At 45.8% G+C, this 25,099-nt stretch overlaps 1 protein-coding gene across 1 annotated transcript in view; it reads left to right on the top strand.

Annotated features, from left to right (window-relative positions):
• The first annotated feature begins 210 nt into the window (after nucleotides 1-210).
• The window catches only part of FBN3 (fibrillin 3), a 269,159-nt gene continuing 244,270 nt past the window's right edge, over nucleotides 211-25,099 (top strand). The window contains exon 1 of the mRNA XM_077841944.1: nucleotides 211-380. Coding sequence (XP_077698070.1) covers nucleotides 211-380 — 170 coding nt within the window. The remainder of the gene's footprint in view (nucleotides 381-25,099) is intronic.

The raw sequence follows: 25,099 nt of genomic DNA, 5'->3' as shown, positions 1-25,099 counted from the left end.
GAATGATCATTTTAAAAATGTAAAAGCCCTTAAGAACACTTGTGTCTCCTCTGTCCTGTCTCTGCTTCTAGCCTCAGAAGGGGACCGTCAAGACGGCAGCCTGGCATTCAGGGTTTGCTGCCACAATCCATCCTCCACCAGGGCAGCAGGGCCCCTCCAGCTGGAAGAGGCTTTCAGGGCAGCAGAGGGAATCAAGGAATCCTTGCCATCATGGGGTTATTATGGCTGGCCAAGTTCATGCTAGGATGTACAGCACTTTTGTACATGGAACAAGCCCAGGGCCAATATGAAGGGGACTTTCAGACAGACAGATTTGCAGGCTATGAGGAAAGACAGCCAGCAAACAGAGTGAGAAGAAGAGGCCAAGACACTTTACGAGGGTACGTTTAATGTTCATTTCTTTTTTATGGTACAGAACTTGGGTTGTTAATGTAGCACAGACTCTGAAGACCAGACCTGCTTTTAAAACTGCCTTTTCTGTATTATGTGTGAGGTCAGCAAAAATTCTGCCCTGCAGCCTTTTCCAAAGTTCACCTTAGGAGAACAAGCTAATTCCACAGGGGAATTCAGTGTCTGAGGGCACAAAGAGAGCTCCGTGTGTTACCCAGTTGCAGGAATCAGGCCAGGAGATGTGATTACTCAGCTGCACTCCCTTGGGTCAGAGTGTCCCAGCAGTAGGGTATAAAGCTTTTCATGTCCAGCTCTCCAATGCCAGTCTAGACCTGGGCCTGTGTTGTCTGCAAGACCTTATCGTCTGGTGGCTGCTCTGGTCTGATGGCCTTGTGCAGCCACTTGGTGGTTCTCAGTGGACAGGACCCACATCACAAAGCTCATCATGGTCGTGGGCTCTTATTGGCAGGTTCATCCAAGGATCAAATGGGCTTGAAAACTGAACCCCCCGGCAGCCAGAGTGGAGGGCTCCCAGTGAGGGTTGGGGCAGAGTGGCAGGCCACTGTATGGGGAGCTGGTACTGCTGCCCATGTTGTAGCTGGGTTGTCAGCCTGGCACCTCCTGCCATCACTACATGAACTCCAGTGTATTTTGAGTCTGCCTGTCTGGGAAAGCTTTCCTGTGTCAATGTGCAGAATTGGAGAAGCCCCCGGGCCATTCCAAAGGCCATGTTCCCCCCACGCTTGCCCGGGAAGGCTTCTCTCATGGGTTCACTTTTCCTGAACGCAGCACCTTCGGCACAGACATGGTCGCACAAGCCACACCTGAGTTGGAGCGAGCTGGCGCATGGAGACGAGCACCGGCAGCTGAGGGCCAACAGCCAAGGCTGGGCCCGGGGCAGGCTGAACTCATCCCTGGAGTTCAGACATCCATGGTCACTTGCTTCCGCTGTTCTGTGACTCTGAAAAGATGGACAGCAGCTATTGTGGCTGCATTTGCAGTGGGTTCATTTTTTAAAAGTGAGCCACCAAAGGCAGCCCTGAGTTGCTCATTCCCACAGAAGGGCAGGAGTGCTCTCGTCCCCGAGAAAGGCTCACGCATTCAGATATTTTCCAGTGCGTCCTTCAGATAGCTTGTTAGCCCTGCTGCTAATCACCGACAGGGGAGGCGGGGGAAGGCAGAGCGTGCAGGGCCACGTTTGGAAAGGAGGAAGGTAGCATGGAGTCCTGGGCCAAAGTCCCTCAAGAACTCCGATGTGGACTCCCAGGGCTATCCAGGAAGGGTTACTGATCCCAGGGTGGTGGCTGGGTTTGCTGACACACTAGCTGCAGCATTAGCATCTGACTCAGCATCTCCTGGGGTGCTGTACCTGACAGTGAAGAGGCAAAATGCTGGAGTGAGGCGAGTTTTTATTTTGCCTTCATCCGGGGACTTTACCTACATTCCCCTGCCTTGCGGCACACTGGGAGGAAAGGCACGTCTTATTAGTGATTGATTTAGGACAAAGTGTTCAGAAGCACCTTGGTGATTTAGAAGCCAAGGACTCATTTTCAAAAGTGACTTAGGAGCCTGAATCCCACTGACTTACAATGAGACTTCAGCTCCTCCCTGCGTAAGTGACTTTTGAAAATGGAACTTAGACTCCAAGTCACCTGGAGGCTTTGGAAAATGTATTGTAGAGGCTCTCTGTCATTATAGCTTTTTGAAAACATCAAAGTAAATACACTGATACATTTTTTTCAGTGGTTTGAACTGTTAAGTTTGTGGTAGCATCAGGGACAGAGCTGAGGGTTGTTGGCTCCCAGTCCCTTGCTGGGTGCACTGGACCACACAGCCATCTCTGTGAGTGTCTATTCCATTTTACTTAGTGGCCTTTGAACCTCTCTCTGTAGGGTGAGCGAGGGCCAGGTTGTGGTAAATGCCAGCTCCGTTTAGAAAAGCCTGTGGAACTGCAAATTAAGGCACTCAGACTAGGGAATCATTGTTTCTTGGTTTTCAGGCAAAATGATGCAGAATATAAAGATGTAAATAGCATTTTGGCAAACCAGAGAACATGTGGAATTTCTTCCCAAAGACAGTTTGCAAGCTCTGCTTCCAGTGATCCAAATCAAGTGTCTTGTTCCAGAGTCCCAGCTTCTCCTTCAGAATGTCCCGCTTTCTGACAGGCCAAGTATTTAAGAGCGGCAAAGAGTCCTGTGGCACCTTATAGACTAACAGACATATTGGAGCATAAGCTTTATATGTCGGATGTACATGCATCCGATGAAGTGGATATTCACCCACGAAAGCTTATGCTCTAATACGTCTGTTAGTCTATAAGGTGCCACAGGACTCTTTGCCACTTTTACATATCCAGACTTAACACGGCTACCCCTCTGATACTTGACAAGTATTTAAGGTCATTTGTCTCTGTCGGTTTCATCAGAAGCATACCTCTAAAACTGTCTGAGATCAGAAATGGACTAGAAAGCATCATCTCACTGGGTCTGGCAAATGGTTAGCGGTACCACTGTATGGGATTACATAGCTAAAGTAGGGCTCTGCCAAAAGAGACCATCTAATCCAGTATCCCATCTTCTACAATGGCCTCTTCCAGATTCTTCATAAGGAATTGTCACCCCCAACACCTTCACTCTGTATCAGACAAATGTGCAACACTACAGCATGGGGGGAAATCTCTTCCTGTCCCAGCTTTTGATCAATATATACCCTAAAGGATCAGGATTGATAACTGTTGCCATTTCTAACTGCAGATGCTATTCTTATTCAGAAGAATCAAACCTAGTTCTGAGTCCTACTGATAATATAAGAACATAAGAACCACCATACTGGATCAGACCAATAGTCCATCTAGCCCAGTATCCTATCTCTTGACAGTGGCCAATGCCAGGTGCTTCAGAGGGAGTGAACAGAACAGGTAATCATCCAGTGATCCATCCCTTGTCATCCACTCCCAGTTTCTGGAAAACAGAGGCTTGGGACACCCAGAGGATGGGGTTGCATCCCTGACCATCTTGGCTAACAGCCATTGATGGACCTATCCACCATGAACTTATCTAGTTCTTTTTTCAATTCAGTTACAGTTTTGGCCTTTACAGCATCCCCCAGCAACAAGTTCCACAGGTTGACTGTGTATTGTGTGAAGAAATACTTCCTTTTGTTTGTTTTAAACCCACTGCCTATTAATTTAATCTCATGACCCCTGGTTCTTATGTTATGTGAAGGAATAAATAACTCTTCCTTAGTCACTTTCTCCACATCGTTCACGATTTTATAGACTTCTATCATATTCTCCCCTTTAGTCATCTCTTTTCCAAGCTGAAAAGTCCCAGTCTTATTAATCTCTCCTCATATAGAAGCTGTCCCATACCATTAATCAGTTTTGTTGCCCTTGTCTGTATCTTTTCCAATTCTAATATATCTTTTCTGAGATGGGGTGACAAGAACTGCACTCAGTATTCAAAGTTTGGGCATATCATGGATTTTTACAGTGGCATTATGATATTTTCTGTCTTATTATCTATCCCTTTCCTAATGGTTCCTAACATTGCGTTAGCTATTTTGACTGCCGCTGCACATTGAGTAGGTGTTTTCAGAGAACTATCGATAATGACTCCAAGATCTATTTCTTGCATGGCAAAAGCTAAGTTAGAGACCATCATTTTGTATGTATAGTTGGGATTGTCTTTTCCAGTGTACATTACTTTGCATTTATCAACATTTCATCTGCCATTTTGTTGCCCACTCACCCAGTTTAGTGAGATCCCTTTGTAACTCTTTCTAGTCTGCTTTGTAACTCATCGTAGTCTGAGGGCTGGTCTTCACTCAAACCTGCACCAAAACTACAAAATAAATGAATGAAAAGTTATTTAGTTTAGTTATTTTGGTGCAAGGGTGCATGCAGACTAGCCCTTAGAGCAAGGGAGGGTAGGGATAGGATACAGAGGGACCTAGACAAATGAGAGGATTGAGCCAAAAGAAATCTGATAAGGTTCAACAAGGACAAGTGCAGAGTCCTGCACTTAGGAGGGAAGAATCCCATGCACTGCTACAGACTGGGGGACTGAATGGCTAGGCAGCAGTTCCGCAGAAAAGGACCTAGGGGTTACAGTGGACAAGAAGCTGGATATGAGTCAACAGTGTGCCCTTGTTGCCAAGAAGGCCAATGGTATTTTGGGTTGTATAAGTAGGAGTATTGCCAGCAGATCGAGGGACGTGATCGTTCCCCTCTATTCGACATTGGTGAGGCCTCATCTGGAGTACTGTGTCCAGTTTTGGGCCCCACACTACAAGAAGGATGTGGAAAAATTGGAAAGAGTCCAGTGGAGGGCAACAAAAATAATTAGGGGGCTGGAACACATGGCTTATGAGGAGAGGCTGAAGGAACTGGGATTGTTTAGTCTGTGGAAGAGAAGAATGAGGGGGGATTTGATAGTTGCTTTCAACTACCTGAAAGGGGGTTCTAAAGAGGATGGATCTAGACTGTTCTCAGTGGTACCAGATGACAGAACGAGGAGTAATGGTCTCAAGTTGCAGTGGGGGAGGTTTAGGTTGGATATTAGGAAAAACTTTTTCACTAGGAGGGTGGTGAAACACTGGAATGCGTTACCTAGGGAGGTGGTGGAATCTCCTTCCTTAGAAGTTTTTAAGGTCAGGCTTGACAAAGCCCTGGCTGGGATGATTTAATTGGGGATCGGTCCTGCTTTGAGCAGGGGGTTGGACTAGATGACCTCCTGAGGTCCCTTCCAACCCTGATATTCTATGATTCTATGATTCTAACAGACATTCGAGGGTCTTCAAGTTCTTTTTATGGGGTAGGATAAAATAGGGCACGTGAGTGGCCTGTTCTGTACCATTTACTCTCATTTGTCCTTGTAGCCTGCATTCTCTCATTCCTCTCCTTGCCAGACTAAGGTCTGATCCTGTGAACACTTTCACACATGAGTAACTTTACTCACGTTAGTACTCCCTATAACACAATAAAGTGTGCAGCCCCATTCTGTTTATTCTCTCCTTTTATGCAAGTTGCCTGCCCAGGGCTGGTTGGAAAATGGAGAAAATGCAGAAAATTTTGGTTTTTGGCAAAAATTTTAATACCAAATATGTTGGCTGAAAAATTAAATATTTTGATGTAGCTATGGTGCATTATGGGAGATGTAGTCCTGCTGTGGGGCCCGGCCCATTCAGGAGTGTGGGGACAAGAGCACACTGACTTTCAACCCCCATGAGACACTACAGCAGCATCTCCAGAACAAAATATTTTGTTTTTCATCCAAAAATATTTCAGTTTTGAGGCCTTTGGTTTTTTGATGAAAATTCAGAATTTCCTATGGAAAGCAGATACTTGCCAGAAAAAAAAAAATTTTGTGGAAAAACCACTTTTTTTGTCAGGAAACAATTTTATCAATGGAAAATTTTTGACCAATGCTGGTCCTGCACCATCAGAGCACTCTAACCGTTTTGCTCGTATGAATTTTATAAACAATATTTTCCCTTTTTACATTATATTTCGCACCTTCCATCCTGACGGATCGCAAAGCATTTTGTGAAGTTAACACACTGTTCACAGGGTTCACTTCATCCATCACGGAAATGCTGCTACCTCTGGGGTGGAACACAGCAAGGGCAACACTATACAGTGACAATATAGGACACAAAGCGAAGCAACATATCTTATCGCCCGGAGTTTAGGGAAACAGGATGTAGTTACTTTTATCCTGGATTGGCAGGGAGAGGGACTAGATAACTGAATAGCTCTTCTCCATCTCCGACTTTTCTGAATTGGAATTTGAGCATGCTACATGGGATTCTACCCCAATTCCTCTGAAAAGTGCCCTGGGATTTTTAATGACCCCAGGATTGCACCTCATTGGAAGAACAGTACAGTACCTCCAATGCAGCACAGGGCCCTTCGCAACATGCTGGAATGTTATCTGCAGGTGGGACTTCCGAAGGCTCCGGAAGGTGCCCAACACTCATTAGCTTTTTAGGTTCCTATCTCCCACAGGCTCTTTCAGAAATCCCACTGTACATGTTCACGCAGAGGAAAGAGCTCTGCCCACTGGCTCCCCAGCTCTACTTCCTGAAGCACAATGACTTCCCATTGGAGGTCTCCTGTAAAATCCCTGATGCAGCCCAGTACATCTTAGCTTGTGTGCTGTGATGGGGATGACACATCACAAGGTGGCTGCAGTCTCGGTTGCTGATCTGCTCTCCCTTAGTGCCACGTCACTTTGGGTGTGTCCACTCAGGAAATCGGTATCAGTACAGATACACAAAACTCTTCTGTGTCATAGGATTTAACGCAAGACACATCTCTTTTATTTTCCCCCCTGTGACCCATGCTAGTCCTCAATGCCTAGCTCTGTAGTCAACAGGGAATAGCTAAAAACAACTGAACCTAGAGTAGCTACACTAGAGTAGTCAGGGTGATTAGGGAATAGGGGGCATGGCTGCAGAAATACAGGAACAGAGATGACTAATATTTCTCCTGGCAATGCAATATCATGCTCTGTGCCCCCTCACAACTCTGCTTTGCAAAGTTCCTCTCACACAAGGAGAGACTCAGCAAAATAAATGAGCCTCTGATTCACAAATTACTTTACAAGACTGGTTAATAAAGCAAGAGGTGGCCATAAATCATTCCCAAAGCAGCACAATCTATCATAAAATTCATTACAGTAGAAGACAATTTAATATGACAAACTCCTTTAGGAACAGCACTTGACAAATCCATTTGCAATGCAGGATCTTAAAAGGATTATTATGTTAATGAACTATTTAATGATTTTCAACAGCAAGAATGGCTTTAATGAGGGGGGAAGAAAGGGTCATTAGAGTGTCTACATCCCAGCTGGGTCCTGCACTGGAAATGCTCTTTCCTGTGAGCTAATGGCTGCTTAATTTCACCTATCAGAATGAAGGATCAGCTACGGCCTTAATTAGAAAACTACTAATTACCATGTCCATTCGTTATTAAACAGGGTCTGCAATCAGTGACACCTTATGAAGGGAAGGGGCCATTTGGGGAGAAAAGGCGTTTCTCAGAGCCCTGGATTCGTTCTGATTGAAGAGGGAGGAAGGGCTCTTTAAAGAAGGGTGCCACCGTGCCAAGGAAGCAAATGGAGAGAACCAGTGGCTGGGGGCACTGGCAGAGCTGGCGTGTTCAGATGACACTCAGAGACAGCACACAGCCATGCAAGGGATTGGGGGTGCCTGACTCAGGGGCAGCGCAGGTTGGAGCCCACCTGGAGGTAACCCCAGGAAGCTGGCGAGTTCACAAACTGCTGTCCTACACAATTTCTATTGACATCTTCTGAGTCACCTCCGAAGGGAGGGAATGGGAGTGACTGGACTGCAAAGTGAAAGGGTAGCGAGAGTCACCCGCAGCTGCTAGGCTTCCTGACCCCAACTCTGCCCCATGGCCCAGCACCTCTCCGATATACTGTGGAGGAACAGCCAAAGGGAGAAGGTTTCGGCTCTTTGATTTAGGGCTGCTTGGCCCCAGCACAAGGCACTGCAGGAGGGGCCGTAGTGCTAGCAGAGACTTGGGCATAGAATCATAGAATCATAGAATATCAGGTTTGAAAGGGACCTCAGGAGGTCATCTAGTCCAACCCCCTGCTCAAAGCAGGACCAATCCCCAACTAAATCATCCCAGCCAGGGCTTTGTCAAGCCTGACCTTAAAAACTTCTAAGGAAGGAGATTCCACCACCTCCCTAGGTAACGCATTCCAGTGTTTCACCACCCTCCTAGTGAAAATGTTTTTCCTAATATCCAACCTAAACCTCCCACACTGCAACTTGAGACCATTACTTCTTGTTCTATTATCCGGTACTACTGAGAACAGTGTAGATCCATCCTCTTTAGAACCCCCCTTCAGGTAGTTGAAAGCAGCTATCAAATCCCCCCTCTTTCTTCTCTTCCACAGACTAAACAATCCCAGTTCCCTCAGCCTCTCCACATAAGCCATGTGCTTCAGCCACCTAATCATTTTTGTTGCCCTCCGCTGGACATTTTCCAATTTTTCCACATCCTTCTTGTAGTGTGGGGCCCAAAACTGGACACAGTACTCCAGATGAGTCCTCACAAATGCCGAATAGAGGGGGATGATCACGTCCCTCGATCTGCTGGCAATGCCCCTACATATACATCCCAAAATGCCATTGGCCTTCTTGGCAACAAGGGCACACTGTTGACTCATATCCAGCTTCTCATCCACTGTAACGCCTAGGTCCTTTTCTGCCAAACTGCTTGCCTAGCCATTCAGTCCCAAGTCTGTAGCAGTGCATGGGATTCTTCCCTCCTAAGTGCAGGACTCTGCACTTGTCCTTGTTGAACCTCATCAGATTTCTTTTGGCTCAATCCTCTCATTTGTCTAGGTCCCTCTGTAGCCTATCCCTACCCTCCAGCATATCTATCTCTCCTCCCAGTTTAGTGTCATAGAATCATAGAATATCAGGGTTGGAAGGGACTTCAGGAGGTCATCTAGTCCAACCCCCTGCTCAAAAGCAGGACCAATCCCCAATTAAATCATCCCAGCCAGGGCTTTGTCAAGCTTGACCTTAAAAACTTCTAGGGAAGGAGATTCTACCACCTCCCTAGGTAACGCCTTCCAGTGTTTCACCACCCTTCTAGTGAAAAAGTTTTTCCTAATATCCAACCTAAACCTCCCCCACTGCAACTTGAGACCATTACTCCTTGTCCTGTCCTCTTCTACCACTGAGAACAGTCTAGATCCATCCTCTCTGGAACCACCTCTCAGGTAGTTGAAAGCAGCTATCAAATCCCCCCTCATTCTTCTCTTCTGCAGACTAAACAATCCCAGTTCCCTCAGCCTCTCCTCATAACTCATGTGTTCCAGACTCCTAATCATTTTTGTTGCCCTTCGCTGGACTCTTTCCAATTTATCCACATCCTTCTTGTAGTGTGGGGCCCAAAACTGGACACAGTACTCCAGATGAGGCCTCACCAATGTCGAATAGAGGGGGACGATCACGTCCCTCGATCTGCTCGCTATGCCCCTACTTATACATTCCAAAATGCCATTGGCCTTCTTGGCAACAAGGGCACACTGCTGACTCATATCCAGCTTCTCGTCCACTGTCACCCCTAGGTCCTTTTCCGCAGAACTGCTGCCTAGCCATTCGGTCCCTAGTCTGTAGCGGTGCATGGGATTCTTCCGTCCTAAGTGCAGGACCCTGCACTTATCCTTATTGAACCTCATCAGATTTCTTTTGGCCCAATCCTCCAATTTGTCTAGGTCCCTCTGTATCCTATCCCTGCCCTCCAGCGTATCTACCACTCCTCCCAGTTTAGTATCATCCGCAAATTTGCTGAGAGTGCAATCATAGAATCATAGAATCATAGAATCATAGAATATCAGGGTTGGAAGGGACCCCTGAAGGTCATCTAGTCCAACCCCCTGCTTGAAGCAGGACCAATTCCCAGTTAAATCATCCCAGCCAGGGCTTTGTCAAGCCTGACCTTAAAAACTTCCAAGGAAGGAGATTCCACCACCTCCCTAGGCAACGCATTCCAGTGTTTCACCACCCTCTTAGTGAAAAAGTTTTTCCTAATATCTAATCTAAACCTCCCCCACTGCAACTTGAGGCCATTACTCCTCGTTCTGTCATCTGCTACCATTGAGAACAGTCTAGAGCCATCCTCTTTGGAACCCCCTTTCAGGTAGTTGAAAGCAGCTATCAAATCCCCCCTCATTCTTCTCTTCTGCAGGCTAAACAATCCCAGCTCCCTCAGCCTCTCCTCATAAGTCATGTGTTCCAGACCCCTAATCATTTTTGTTGCCCTTCGCTGGACTCTCTCCAATTTATCCACATCCTTCTTGTAGTGTGGGGCCCAAAACTGGACACAGTACTCCAGATGAGGCCTCACCAATGTCGAATAGAGGGGGACGATCACGTCCCTCGATCTGCTCGCTATGCCCCTACGTATACATCCCAAAATGCCATTGGCCTTCTTGGCAACAAGGGCACACTGCTGACTCATATCCAGCTTCTCGTCCACTGTCACCCCTAGGTCCTTTTCCGCAGAACTGCTGCCTAGCCATTCGGTCCCTAGTCTGTAGCGGTGCATTGGATTCTTCCGTCCTAAGTGCAGGACCCTGCACTTATCCTTATTGAACCTCATCAGATTTCTTTTGGCCCAATCCTCCAATTTGTCTAGGTCCTTCTGTATCCTATCCCTCCCCTCCAGCGTATCTACCACTCCTCCCAGTTTAGTATCGTCCGCAAATTTGCTGAGAGTGCAATCCACACCATCCTCCAGATCATTTATGAAGATATTGAACAAAACCGGCCCCAGGACCGACCCCTGGGGCACTCCACTTGACACCGGCTGCCAACTAGACATGGAGCCATTGATCACTACCCGTTGAGCCTGACAATCTAGCCAGCTTTCTACCCACCCTATAGTGCATTCATCCAGCCCATACTTCCTTAACTTGCTGACAAGAATACTGTGGGAGACCGTGTCAAAAGCTTTGCTAAAGTCAAGAAACAATACATCCACTGCTTTCCCTTCATCCACAGAACCAGTAATCTCATGATAAAAGGCGATTAGATTAGTCAGGCATGACCTTCCCTTGGTGAATCCATGCTGGCTCTTCCTGATCACTTTCCTCTCATGCAAGTACTTCAAGATTGATTCTTTGAGGACCTGCTCCATGATTTTTCCAGGGACTGAGGTGAGGCTGACTGGCCTGTAGTTCCCAGGATCCTCCTTCTTCCCTTTTTTAAAGATTGGCACTACATTAGCCTTTTTCCAGTCATCCGGGACTTCCCCGGTTCGCCACGAGTTTTCAAAGATAATGGCCAATGGCTCTGCAATCACAGCCGCCAATTCCTTCAGCACTCTCGGATGCAACTCGTCTGGCCCCATGGACTTGTGCACGTCCAGCTTTTCTAAATAGTCCCTAACCACCTCTATCTCCACAGAGGGCTGGCCATCTCTTCCCCATTTTGTGATGCCCAGCGTAGCAGTCTGGGAGCTGACCTTGTTAGTGAAAACAGAGGCAAAAAAAGCATTGAGTACATTAGCTTTTTCCACATCCTCTGTCACTAGGTTGCCTCCCTTATTCAGTAAGGGTCCCACACTTTCCTTGGCTTTCTTCTTGTTGCCAACATACCTGAAGAAACCCTTCTTGTTACTCTTGACATCTCTCGCTAGCTGCAGCTCCAGGTGCGATTTGGCCCTCCTGATTTCATTCCTACATGCCCGAGCAATATTTTTATACTCTTCCCTGGTCATATGTCCAACCTTCCACTTCTTGTAAGCTTCTTTTTTATGTTTAAGATCCGCTAGGATTTCACCGTTAAGCCAAGCCGGTCGCCTGCCATATTTACTATTCTTTCGACTCATCGGGATGGTTTGTCCCTGTAACCTCAACAGGGATTCCTTGAAATACAGCCAGCTCTCCTGGACTCCTTTCCCCTTCAAGTTAGTCCCCCAGGGGATCCTGGCCATCCGTTCCCTGAGGGAGTCGAAGTCTGCTTTCCTGAAGTCCAGGGTCCGTATCCTGCTGCTTACCTTTCTTCCCTGCGTCAGGATCCTGAACTCAACCAACTCATGGTCACTGCCTCCCAGATTCCCATCCACTTTTGCTTCCCCCACTAATTCTACCTGGTTTGTGAGCAGCAGGTCAAGAAAAGCGCCCCCCCTAGTTGGCTCCTCTAGCACTTGCACCAGGAAATTGTCCCCTACGCTTTCCAAAAACTTCCTGGATTGTCTATGCACCGCAGTATTGCTCTCCCAGCAGATATCAGGAAAATTAAAGTCACCCATGAGAATCAGGGCATGCGATCTAGTAGCTTCCGTGAGCTGCCAGAAGAAAGCCTCATCTACCTCATCCCCCTGGTCCGGTGGTCTATAGCAGACTCCCACCACTACATCACTCTTGTTGCACACACTTCTAAACTTAATCCAGAGACACTCAGGTTTTTCTACAGTTTCGTACCGGAGCTCTGAGCAGTCATACTGCTCCCTTACATACAGTGCTACTCCCCCACCTTTTCTGCCCTGCCTGTCCTTCCTGAACAGTTTATAACCATCCATGACAGTACTCCAGTCATGTGAGTTATCCCACCAAGTCTCTGTGATTCCAATCACATCATAGTTCCTTGACATTACCAGGACCTCCAGTTCTCCCTGCTTGTTTCCAAGGCTTTGTGCATTTGTATATAAGCACTTGAGATAACCTGTTGATCGCCCCTCATTCCCAGTATGAGGCAGGAGCCCTCCCCTCACAGACATTTCTGCCTGTGCTTCCTCCCGGTATCCCTCTTTCCCACTTACCTCAGGGCTTTGGTCTCCTTCCCCCGGTGAACCTAGTTTAAAGCCCTCCTCACTAGGTTAGCCAGCCTGCTGGCAAAGATGCTCTTCCCTCTCTTCGTAAGATGGAGCCCGTCTCTGCCCAGCACTCCTCCTTCATGGAACACCATCCCATGGTCAAAGAATCCAAAGCCTTCTCTCCGACACCACCTGTGTAGCCATTCGTTGACTTCCACGATTCGACGGTCCCTACCCAGGCCTTTTCCTTCCACGGGGAGGATGGACGAGAACACCACTTGCGCCTCAAACTCCTTTATCCTAACCCTAATCCACACCATCCTCCAGATCATTAATGAAGATATTGAACAAAACCGGCCCCAGGACCAACCCTTGGGGCACTCCACTTGATACCGGCTGCCAACTAGACATGGAGCCATTGATCACTACCCGTTGAGCCCGACAATGTAGCCAGCGTTCTATCCACCTTATTGTCCATTCATCCAGCCCATACTTCTTTAACTTACTGGCAAGAATACTGTGGGAGACCGTGTCAAAAGCTTTGCTAAAGTCAAGGAACAACAAGTCCACTGCTTTCCCCTCATCCACAGAGCCAGTTATCTCATCATAGAAGGCAATTAGCTTAGTCAGGCATGACTTGCCCTTGGTGAATCCATGCTGACTGTTCCTGGTCACTTTCCTCTCCTCTAAGTGCTTCACAATTGATTCCTTGAGGACCTGCTCCATGATTTTTCCAGGGACTGAGGTGAGGCTGACTGGCCTGTAGTTCCCAGAATCCTCCTTCTTCCCTTTTTTAAAGATGGGCACTACATTAGTCTTTTTCCAGTCGTCCAGGACCTCCCCCGATCGCCATGAGTTTTCAAAGATAATGGCCAATGGCTCTGCAATCACATCCGCCAATTCGTTTAGCACTCTTGGATGCAGCGCATCCGGCCCCATGCACTTGTGCTCGTCCAGCTTTTCTAAATAGTCCCGAACCACTTCTTTCTCCACAGAGGGCTGGTCACCTCCTCCCCATGCTGCGCTGCCCAGTGCAGTAGTCTGGGAGCTGACCTTTTTCGTGAAGACAGAGGCAAAAAAAGCATTGAGTACATTAGCTTTTTCCACATCCTCTGTCACTAGGTTGCCTGCCTCATTCAGTAAGGGGCCCACACTTTCCTTGACTTTCTTCTTGTTGCTAACATACCTGAAGAAACCCTTCTTGTTACTCTTAACATCTCTTGCTAGCTGCAACTCCAAGTGTGATTTGGCCTTCCTGATTTCACTCCTGCAAGCCCGAGCAATATTTTTATACTCTTCCCTGGTCATTTGTACAATCTTCCACTTCTTGTATAATAATATCCATGACTTTCCCCACTCACGGGACCTGATGTAGCAAATGTAAGATTAGTGTCCTATTGGTACACGTACTTTGTTGGGGCCCTTGATGACCTATGACCACAGTATCTTCTCTGCGGTGGTTTAGCAGTGTGGCTGATTGGGTTCAGTATAGCCCAAAGGACTCACAAGTGGGAGGAGGTGGTAAATCCCTCCACAGGTTTAATTTGCAGCAGGTTATAAAATCCCCACATCCATACTCCCTGTCTCGAGGACACAGTTCAGGGGGTAGGGGTTCCCCAAAAGAAATTCCCTAACTGACTAGCTAAAAGATGGTGCACTCACAAAGTCCATGAATGATCCTCAGGTTCAGAGATGACTCTGGACTCCTCGGTCACTGCAGAGGGACTGATCTCTGCGGCAGGGAGCCTCTTTGGGCAGGAATCAGACTGCTTCGGTCCCAGGATTTCCCCTCACCACAAAGGGGTGCAGGGCTCAAGGTGCAGATTAAACAACTATACTAAACTCCAAACTGTAGTCTCCTAGCCCAGAATCCAGACACACTCCCAGCAGGCCAGCCCTGGACTAACAGCCAGAGCAGAGCTGACCATGTGGTGACTGGTCTCACGTAGGGAGCTGGGGGCTAACTCAGCTTGGCTGGGGAAGTTTCCCAGCAAAACCCTACAAACTGGGAGTCAAATCAGTCGAGAGGGAAAAGCCCAGCTGAGGGATCTTGTTTTCAGGTCCCTAGAGGCCAGTTCTTAGGGGAACCCTGCATGCAGGCCTGGGACTCACCAGCTCCCCACATAGCCAGGCCTGCCCTTGCCCTGGCTGGCTCCAGACTGACTCAAAAAAGGCTTCTCCCCTTTCCTGAGCTCCCTGGGAGGGGCATTACACTCCCTATTGGTTGCCTGGCAGATTCTGAGTCTGGCTTGGCTCTCCCTCCATACCAGGGGCAGTGCGCCTCTCCCTGCCTGCAGACAGAGCCCCAGGAATCTAGGTCATCTCCTTGGGGGTTACACTTACGCCATATTTGCCAGCTCCATACCAGTGGCTGTCTGGCCTGTTCAAGGCCCACGTGCACGTAACATGCAAACAGAACAAAGTGGCCTTAGCAGAGCCGAGAATCTGGGCCCCTGAGTTTAAAAAAATCCTTCTGCACAAAGGCAAAGTGATTGGTTAGGATACCAACTCCTTCAGTGGAAGCCAAAGTGCATTCTTACTGTTGCCTGCCTGTGGCTGCATACGAGGGAGGCTGGGATGTAATCTGGGCAGTTTAAAGGAATCTGGGCTGTTGTAAAATGGGAAACACTGCCCTCTGTGCTCCTTTAAGTCCTGTTTCCATCTCCCTCACTTCCCCTCTGTGCACCATTATCCTATTCAGAAAACAGGGATAATGATATTTCCCTGTATCCCGGATGTCGTTAGAGGCTTGTTCAACGCACGTAAAACCCAGTGAGAGGGACAGACTAGTGCTATCACTGTGTAACTGATCGGTCTCAAAATGTGATTGCAAATGGGGAATCATCATCTGTTGGGTGTGTTCTTAGTAGGGTCCAGCAGGGATCGTTTTTGGACCTCTGCTATTTAACACTTTTATTAACGACCTGGAAGAAAACATAAAATCACCACTGGTACAGTCCACAGATGGCACAAAAACTGGGGGAGTGGTAAATACTGACGAGGACAAGTTTCTGATACAGAGCGATATGGATCATTTGGTAAACTGGGTGCAAGCAAACAATATATATTTTAATGAAGTTAAATATACATTTATACATCTAGGAACAAAGAATGTTGGCCATACGTACACAACGGGGGACTCTATCCTGGGAAGCAGACACTCTGGAAGAGATTTGGGGTTTGTGGTGGCTAATCAGCTGAACATGAGCTTCCACTGCAACACTGTGCCCCAAAGGGCGAATATGATCCTTGGATGCATGTATAGGGGAATCTCGAGTAAGAGTAGAGAGATTATTTGACCTCTGTATTTGGCATTGGTGTGACCGCTGTGGGAATACTGTGTCCAGTTCTGGTGCCTACAATGCAAGAAGGATGTCGATAAATTGGAGAGGGTTGAGAGAAGAGCCACAAGAATGCTTAAAAGATTAGAAAACCTGCATTACAGTCATAGACTCAAGGAGTTCCAAGGGTTAAGGGTGACTTGATTACAATGTATAAGTACCTACATGGGGAACAAATATTTGATAATAGCCACTTCAGTCTAGCAGAAAAGGTATAACTTGATCCAGTGGCTAGAAGCTGAAGCTAGACAATTTCAGACTGGAAATAAGGTGTAAAGTTTTAACAGTGAAAGTAATTAACCAATTTACCGAAGTTCATTGTTGATTCTCCATCACTTACAATATTTCAGTAATTCTCCATCACTTACAATATTTCAGAACGGCTGGGGTTTTCTCTAGTTCAAACAGGAATTGTTTGGGGGAAGTTCTCTGGCCTGTGCTATACAAGAGGTCAAAGAGATGATCATAGTGCTCCCTTCTGGCCTTGGAATCTGTTAAACTGGTTGAACAGCAGCAAATGCCTCTTGCAGTTTCCTAGTACTCGCTCCTTCCAGTAGTCGATGTTTATTACTAACTCTCCTGAATGGCTTGCTGCCTGACAGAGGCTAGCATATAAGCTGTAGCTCTGTTTAGCGATAGGCATTAGCATCCTACTTGGGCAAAACTCATGACTCATGGAGCCCAAATGACAGTTATTGTTATACATATGCAGGTACTTTGTATTTATTAGAAACATGCATGCTTGCCTGCATCAGATTCCCGACACAGAAACAGGAATCCAAGCTTCTTTTCAAGCAAAGGGCTTCAAGAGAATGTCAAAAGTTTAATGATTCTTGGGCTGATCCTGCTCCACTGAAGTCAAGGGCAGAACGTCCATTGGCTTCGATCAAACAAGGACCAAACTTTAAGCCACAGGAGAGCTCCATCAATGCATCCCTTACATACACTATGTTACCAACTCTGGTGATTGTATCATGAGTCTTGTGATAGTCAGCATTTTTCCAAAAGCACCAGCCTCTAGAGTCTTGTGCAAATAGCAGAATCTTGAGCTTTCATTTTTTAAATGATTGAAATGGTTGCAGAGAAAAGTTTGAAAACATGACCCCCAAAAAGTCAAAAGACAGAATGCAAATAAAAAGTACCTTCCATGTATTTTTTTTTAAATCTCATCATTTTTAAACTAATCTTATGATTTTGGGGGCCTGACTGCTGATTTTTGCATGTGTGAGGTTGTCCAGGCTGCCTGCAGCATCTTGGGATGTGGTATGGCATGAGGGTCAAACCAGAGTCATGTTAATCACCTGGAAAATGAAACCCTGCTGTGTCTGATGAGACCTGACAGAGTGCAGTCACATCAATGCAAATAAGGAACAAAACTCCAGAATTTGTTCAGAACTGTTGCCTGGATGTGATAGGGGGCTCACAGTTCTCCAGACATCCTTTATTCTTTTATTATGAGCTACCTCAATGTGTGTCGATGTACTGGGCTTCCCTGTGAACCTCCAGGCAGAACTCAAGATGTGCCTTGCTCATTTTCTCTCACCACCATCAACAAGACAAGTCCTGGTAGGAAAGACCATGGCCAAAGCTTTCCCATCATCCTCCATTCACATTCCTGCATGGCCCCGATGTCTCAGTGCACCAGGGTCTGTTAAAGCCAGGAGTCTGGAGTACACATAAGCTGTGGAATTGGTTCATTAAAGATTCAATCTGAGCTGTTTTCAGTGTGGTCAGAGTGTGTGGAAAGCCCCCTCTTTAACAGATCAAGGCAGCTCCCTGGCTAGCGTACTCCTCACATGTGACCCCTGTTGTAAAGACTGAAATCAAAGTATTCCCTACAATGGCAGGAACAAACGTGAGGGCAACAAATGGAGGCTTTTAACTTTGTGCTCTTATTTCCCCAACCTTTCTTTGGTGCCTTGATTTATATTGTGTAGACAGTTGAGCTTGGACCTCTGAGTTAAACTGGTCTGTCTTGTTACGGCAGCAAATGCAGAAGGCAAGATTTTGCATGGCAGACCTTTATCTGGAATGGACGTGAGTAGGTTATGGGGGTTTTATTCAAACGTTTTAAGAACTGGTTTTGAAGTTTTGATTTGCTTCAGAGGTTTAAGAAAAAACGTACAGAAGAGTTGGTGGTGCTACTTTCCAGATGATGCTCTTGTGAAATTCCTGGAAATACATTACATTTTTTGTCTGTTTTCAAAGAAAAGTCCTCCTTGTGGTTGGTTCCTTTGCTGATATATGGGGTTTTTAACATAATTTTGCCCAAATCAAATTTGACTTTACTTACTCTTAATTGAAAAAGATCCACAAATGTACAAATAACTGAACTGAAAGGAAGCAAGCAGATTAACTAGCGAAGAGAGGGCACATAGCTAAAGGTTTTATAGAAACTCACTGCTAAAAAAAGCTGGAACATTACTGTGTTTGAACAGTGCCCTAAGCAAAGCAGTCTCAATCCAAAAACAAGTAAGGATTTGTTAAAAGATTGTTCTCTGCATTTTTCCTTATTCCTCTTATGATACTAAACATATTTTCCCATTTTTTAAAATTATTTCACTTGCTCTCTTTAATTTTGATTTGCCGTTCAACTTGCTGAGGAGACAGACTTGACTTTCCGAGACAGTGTCTGTAACAATGAAATGTTGAAAAGGGTATTAAACAGAGGGGCTCATTGTGATGAAGTTATAGTGATTAATCCTGCAAACACTTAGTGTACACTGGTTTCAGAGTAACAGCCGTGTTAGTCTGTATTCGCAAAATCGGATGCATCCGATGCATCCGATGAAGTGAGCTGTAGCTCACGAAAGCTTATGCTCAAATAAATTGGTTAGTCTCTAAGATGCCACAAGTCCTCCTGTTCTTTTTAGTGTACACTGTAATCTCACTGAGAAAGACAGGACTACTCTTAGTAGAAGAGTTGGTGTTCCTGGCGACTTATTACTGTTTACTTTATCAGTTTGTTTTAAAACCTCTTCTGTTGACACCTTGGTGTGGGACAAGACTTCCGATTTGTCACCCAAAAAGGATAGCTCTGAGTAGGGATCTCCCCCACATCCTCTGCCGTGACAATCAAGGCAAAAAATGCATTTAGCTTTTCTGCAACGGCCTTGTCTTCCTTAAGAGCTCCTTTAATACCTTCATTGTCTAGTGGTTCCACTGCCTCTTTGGCAGGCTTCCTGCTTCCAGTGTACTTTAAAAAATTCCTACCGTTAGTTTTTTCCAAATGTAGTCTAGCTGGAATTAGAACTAACAAAGTCAGACCCAAAGTATGTCTAATTGACTTGATTTTTCCCCTGTTGAACAGTTAGGGAGTACAATCTGGATACAACTCATCACAGGATCCTTGATAATCAGGATTATCTGAGAACCTGACTGTTGTCAGGGACTTTTGGTGGGTTGTTTTTTTGCTGCTACGTCTGCATATGTAATGGGTAGGTGTTAGAACTTGGTTTTCTTGAAGGTAGAGGTCTAGCTGCTGGAAGGGAATCTGATGTTGCTGTAATCTAAATCTCTTAACCACGTCTCAAAAACTTTTCAGCACAATCTTACTCAAACGCTCTCTAGAGCGGTGGCCAGCCACATTTTGGTGGCTCTCATTTTAGTCTTTTGGTTTATGAAGCCTTATTGGTAGCCACCAAACTAGAAGAGATTACAGGTCCAATTCTTCGATCGCATCCTCCAGATTTACATCAGTACAATTAGGCTAATTTCATTGCAGTTACTCCTGATTTACATTGGGGCAAGTGAGTGGAGAATCAGTCCCTGCGGCTTGCCCTGAAGCCTTGTTTTCAGGATCTGTAACACATATTTCTACTGTAGTAAAGTAGAAGGAATATTTTCCATTTTGCCATCAATACTAGCGTGATGAGAATCCTTTACTCCAAATACGCTGTTATGTCCAGACTTCTGGTGATTGCAATTTTCAGATCCCCACCCAGGCTCCGGGAGAGCACAGTACCATTATCTTGGGATCCAGCTCCTATGGCCAGGCGGGAGAACTGGACAATAATATTCCATCAAAACTGTTTTTCATGGAAAATTAATGTTTGACAAAATGCAAGTTTTCATGAAAAGTCTCTGCTTTTCATAGGAAATTTAATTTTTTCTTTGAAAAATTGAATGCCTGAAAACAAAAATATTTCAGTTTGGGAAAGCTGCTGCAATGCCTCATGGGATTTGTAGTTTGGTTCCCTCATTTGCCCATTCTCCTCTATGGGGCCAGGCTCCCTGGTGGACTACATCTCCCATGTTGCACCCTTACCAGAAACTCCCATGGTACACTTCGTCCACTGCCAAGATTATTTTAGTTTTCAGACATTTTTAGGTGTAGGATGAACTTTTTTTGTATTTGAATTTCTGCCAAAAAAAAAAATCAAAATTTTCTGTGGCGGAAAAGAATTTTTTTTTAACCTGCTCTACTGAAGCCTTCCACAGAACTTGGAGGCTTTAGCTTGGGCCTGGGTAGAACTCCTCACCCCGTAGAAACAACTAGCACATTCTCCGGGGCAAGCACCAGCTGAAGAGTCAATGTGCCAAGGCAAACAGCCTGAGGTTTGCCTTGGAAGAATGATGCGGCAGAGAGCACCGAGACGCATTGTCCCCCACTCGCAGCCTTGCCTGCTCCTACTTGTGACCTCGAAGAGCCACACATTGCCAGGACTCCCATGAGAGGCAGACTGAGAGAAGCTGTGCACAGACCTACATGGCCTGAAACAACATTTGATTTGATTTGATTTTTTTAAACTGATGGTAAATCGCCCCTTGTCTAGACGTCAGACCTGCTTTCTGAGTCACGTTTTTATTCAGTAAAATGTCTACTCCTTGAAAGGCTGCCACACCCCTTTTACTTGCGTTTGAGAAAATCACTGTTCACTAGAACCTAAACTGGCTAGACGTCTGGGTCAGGACAGATTGTAAAGCAGTTCTGAGTCTGTTTTACAAGAGCCATTCACCACTTTGCAGCAATCTGCCAGTGCTGGGTAGCCTGGAATCCATATTTCACGTGGCAGCAGGGCTAGCAGACCACAGCTAACCAGGGATTTAATTTTAACAGAACGATTAAAAGTCTGTGCCTTTAATATAGGTCTTGGCTGCTCATATTCCTTCCATGGCTGGAGACTGGGGACTCCAATACGTGGGAATGTCATCCTTGCTCCAACAGAGCTCCAAGTTGAGATGACATTAATAAATCACTGGAAGAGGTGAGGTGGAAAGTTTCTCAGCTTACAACTTTGCATGGCTTGTGACAAATATGGCCAGAACTGCAGGCTGGAAGATATTCTAGACCAGGCAGCTTGCTAAAAGTTTGCTTCCATGGTGATCTGTGAGTTAGTCTGTCAGAGTTCCCTCCTCACTCTGAACAATAGGGTACAGACGTGGGGACCCGCATGAAAGACCCCCTAAGCTTATTTCTACCAGCTTAGGTTAAAACTTCCCTAAAGCACAAATTCTTTGCCCTTGGAGGGTACGCTGCCACACCAAGTAATTTAACAAAGAATCAGGGAAAGGAACACTTGGAGTTCCTATTCCCCCAAAATATCCCCCCAAGCCCTTACACCCCCTTTCCTGGGAGGCTTGAGAATAATATCCTAACCAATTGGTTACAAATGATCACAGACCCAAACCCCTGGGTCTTAGGACAATAGAGAAATCAGTCAGGTTTTTAAAAGAAGGATTTTATTTTAAAAAAAGGTAAAAATCACCTCTGTAAAATCAGGATGGAAAATAACTTCACAGGGTAACAAAAGATTCAAAAACACAGCAGAACTTCCTCTAGGCTTAGTTTCAATGTTACCAAAAACAGGAATAAACCTCCCTCCAGCAAAGGAAAAATTCACAAGCAGAACAAAAGATAATCTAACACGCCTTGCCTGGCTTTTACTAACAAGTTTTGTAATATGAGAGACTTTTAGGATGGTGTCAAGGTTCCTTCCCCACTCTGAACGCTAGGGTACAGATGTGGGGACCTGCATGAAACCCCCCCTAAGCTTACTTTTACCAGCTTAGGTTAAAACTTCTCCAAGGTACAAACTATTTTACCCTTTGCCCTTGGACTTTCGCAGCCACCGCCAAACGTCTAACCGGTATTATTATTATTAGGAAAGAGCCCATTTGGAAACATCTTTCCCCCCAAAATCCTCCCTTACCTTTACACCCCCTTTCCTGGGGAAGGCTTGATAAAAATCCTCACCAATTTGCATAGGTGACCACAGACCCAAACCCTTGGATCTTAAGAACAATGAAAAAGCATTCAGTTTCTTAAAAGAAGAATTTTAATAGAAGAAAAAATAAAAGAATCACCTCTGTAAAATCAGGATGGTAAATACCTTACAGGGCAATTAGATTTAAAACATAGAGAATCCCTCTAGGCAAAACCTTAAGTTACAAAAAGACACAAAACCAGGAATATCCATTCCATTCAGCACAGCTTATTTTCTCAGCCATTTAAAGAAATCATAATCTAATGCATATGTAACTAGATTACTTACTAAGTTCTAAGACTCCATTCCTGTTCTGTCCCCGGCAAAAGCATCACACAAACGGAGAGAGAGGCTTTGTTTCTCACTTCCCCCAGCTTTTGAAAGTATCTTGTCTCCTCATTCGTCATTTTGGTCAGGTGCCAGCGAGGTTACCTTAGCTTCTTAACCCTTTACAGGTGAAAGGGTTTTTCCTCTGGCCAAGAGGGATTTTAAAGGTGTTTACCCTTCCCTTTATATTTATGACAGATGGTTTATAGGAGAAGGAGTTTTCTGACCTGATGCTTCTCTGCTTCCCAAGAGAACACACACAACAAAGCCTCCCCTCAAGATTTGAAAGTATGTTCTTTCCCCATTGGTCCTTTTGGTAAGGTACCAACCAGGTTATTTGAGCTTCTTAACCCCTTACAGGTAAGGAGGAATTATAGGCTACCCTTAGCTGTATGGTTATGACACTCCCCACATATCACAGACGGTGCTGGACAGCCTGTACCACACTTGCTGTGATTTCTTCCTTGAGCTCTAGGAGAAAACAGAGTTAATAAGACACATGCACCTCTAGATATACTACTGATTATATAAAAACTAACAATATTTTCCACATTTCAAGGATGATTTTAACCAGTTGATTCTGGGAAACTTTCACGGGAGAGTGCATCAACCACTTTGTTAGAAGCTCCTGAAATGTGTTGTATTTCAAAATCAAAATCTTGGAGAGCTAAAATCCACCAAAGAAGTATTTTTGTTATTGTCCTTGACGGTATGAAGTCACTTCAGCGCAGCATGGTCTGTTTGCAGGTGGAAATGCCATCCCCAAATGTATGGGCATAGCTTTTCCAGAGCATACACAATGGCGTAACATTCCTTTTCGCTGATTGACCTGTGACTTTCCCTCTCAGACAGTTTCTTGCTGAGAAACACAACAGGATGGAACTCTTGATTCAGTCCTTCCTGCATTAAAACTGCTCCCACACTACGCTCGGATGCATCTGTGGGTACTAGGAACAGTTTGTCAAAGTCTGGGGCCCTTAGCACAGGATCAGACATGAGTGTTGCTTTAAGCTGGTTAAAGGCCTTCTGACACTCTTCAGTCCACTGAACTGCATTTGGCTGTTTCTTTTTGGTTAGGTCTGTCAGTGGGGCAGCGATTTGGCTGTAGTGTGGTACAAATCGCCTGTAATATCCGGCCAAGCCTAAGAAGGATTGGACCTATTTCTTTGACTTTGGGACAGGCCACTTTTGGATAGCATTCACTTTGGCCGGTAGGGGGTTGATAGTTCCTTGACCCACCTGGTGTCCAAGGTAAGTCACTCTGTTTAGGCCTATTTGATACTTTTTAGCCTTAACAGTTAGTCTTGTCTCTCATATGCGCTCGAAGACCTTCCGGAGATGCTGCAGGTGTTCTGCCCATGAGCCAGAAAATATGGCCACATCGTCAAGATAGGCAACTGCAGATTCTTCCAATCCCGCTAGGAGACTATCTACAAGTTTCTGGAAGGTGGCGAGTGCATTTCGCAGTCCGAAAGGGAGCACATTAAATTCATACAGCCCGACATGTGTGGTGAAGGCTGACCTTTCCTTGGCGGATTCATCCAGTGGTGCTTGCCAGTACCCCTTGGTTAAGTCTAAGGTAGAGATGAACTGGGCCTGTCCCAGTTTCTCCGATAGCTCATCTGTGTGTGGCATTGGATAGTTGTCTGGGCGAGTTACAGCATTTAGCTTACGGTAGTCCACGCAAAAACGTATTTCCCCATCCAGTTTGGGAACTGGAACCACTGGAGATGCCCATGCACTGTTAGAGGGGCGGATTACCCCCATCTGTAGCATATCCTGGATCTCCTGTTCTATAGCAATTTTGGCTTGAGGAGACACCCGGTAAGGTTGGGCTCTAATTGGGTGAGCATTACCTGTATCAATGGAATGGTATGCCCATTTGGTCCATCCTGGGGTGGCTGAGAACATCGGCGCATAGCTAGTGCACAGCTCCTTGATCTGCTGTTGCTGCCTATGCCCAAGCGTCAGGGAGAGGTTCACCTCTTCCACGCCACCCGCACTTTTCCCTTCGTAGTAGACACCTTCAGGCCACTCAGCGTCGTCTCCTCCCTGGGCTGTAAACTGACAAACCTTTAATTCTCTGGAATAAAAGGGCTTTAGAGAATTAACATGGTACACTTTAGGCTTTAGGTTTGAGGTAGGGGATGCTATGAGATAGTTAACAGCTCCCAGGTGCTCTTGGACCGTAAATGGCCTTTCCCACGACGCTTCCATCTTATGGGCCTGGAGCGCCTTTAAGACCATGACCTGGTCCCCTACTTTGAAGGAACGTTCTCTGGCATGTTCATCATACTCTCTTCCTGAGCATCTTTTAGGTTTTCTCTAGCAAGGCTAAAGAAGTTCGGAGGGTGTTTTGTAGGTCACTTACAAAGTCCAGAATGTTTGTTCCTGGAGAAGGTGTAAATCCCTCCCATTGCTGCTTCACCAACTGTAATGGCCCCTTAACCTTGTGGCCATATACAAGTTCAAATGGTGAAAACCCTAAACTGGGATGTGGTACAGCCCTGTAGGCAAAGAGCAACTGC

Source organism: Eretmochelys imbricata, chromosome 25 (assembly GCF_965152235.1).
Source record: "Eretmochelys imbricata isolate rEreImb1 chromosome 25, rEreImb1.hap1, whole genome shotgun sequence".
Classification (NCBI taxonomy): Eukaryota; Metazoa; Chordata; order Testudines; family Cheloniidae; genus Eretmochelys; species Eretmochelys imbricata.
Note: the sequence above shows the minus strand (reverse complement) of the source record. Positions and strands in the feature narration are given on the sequence as shown.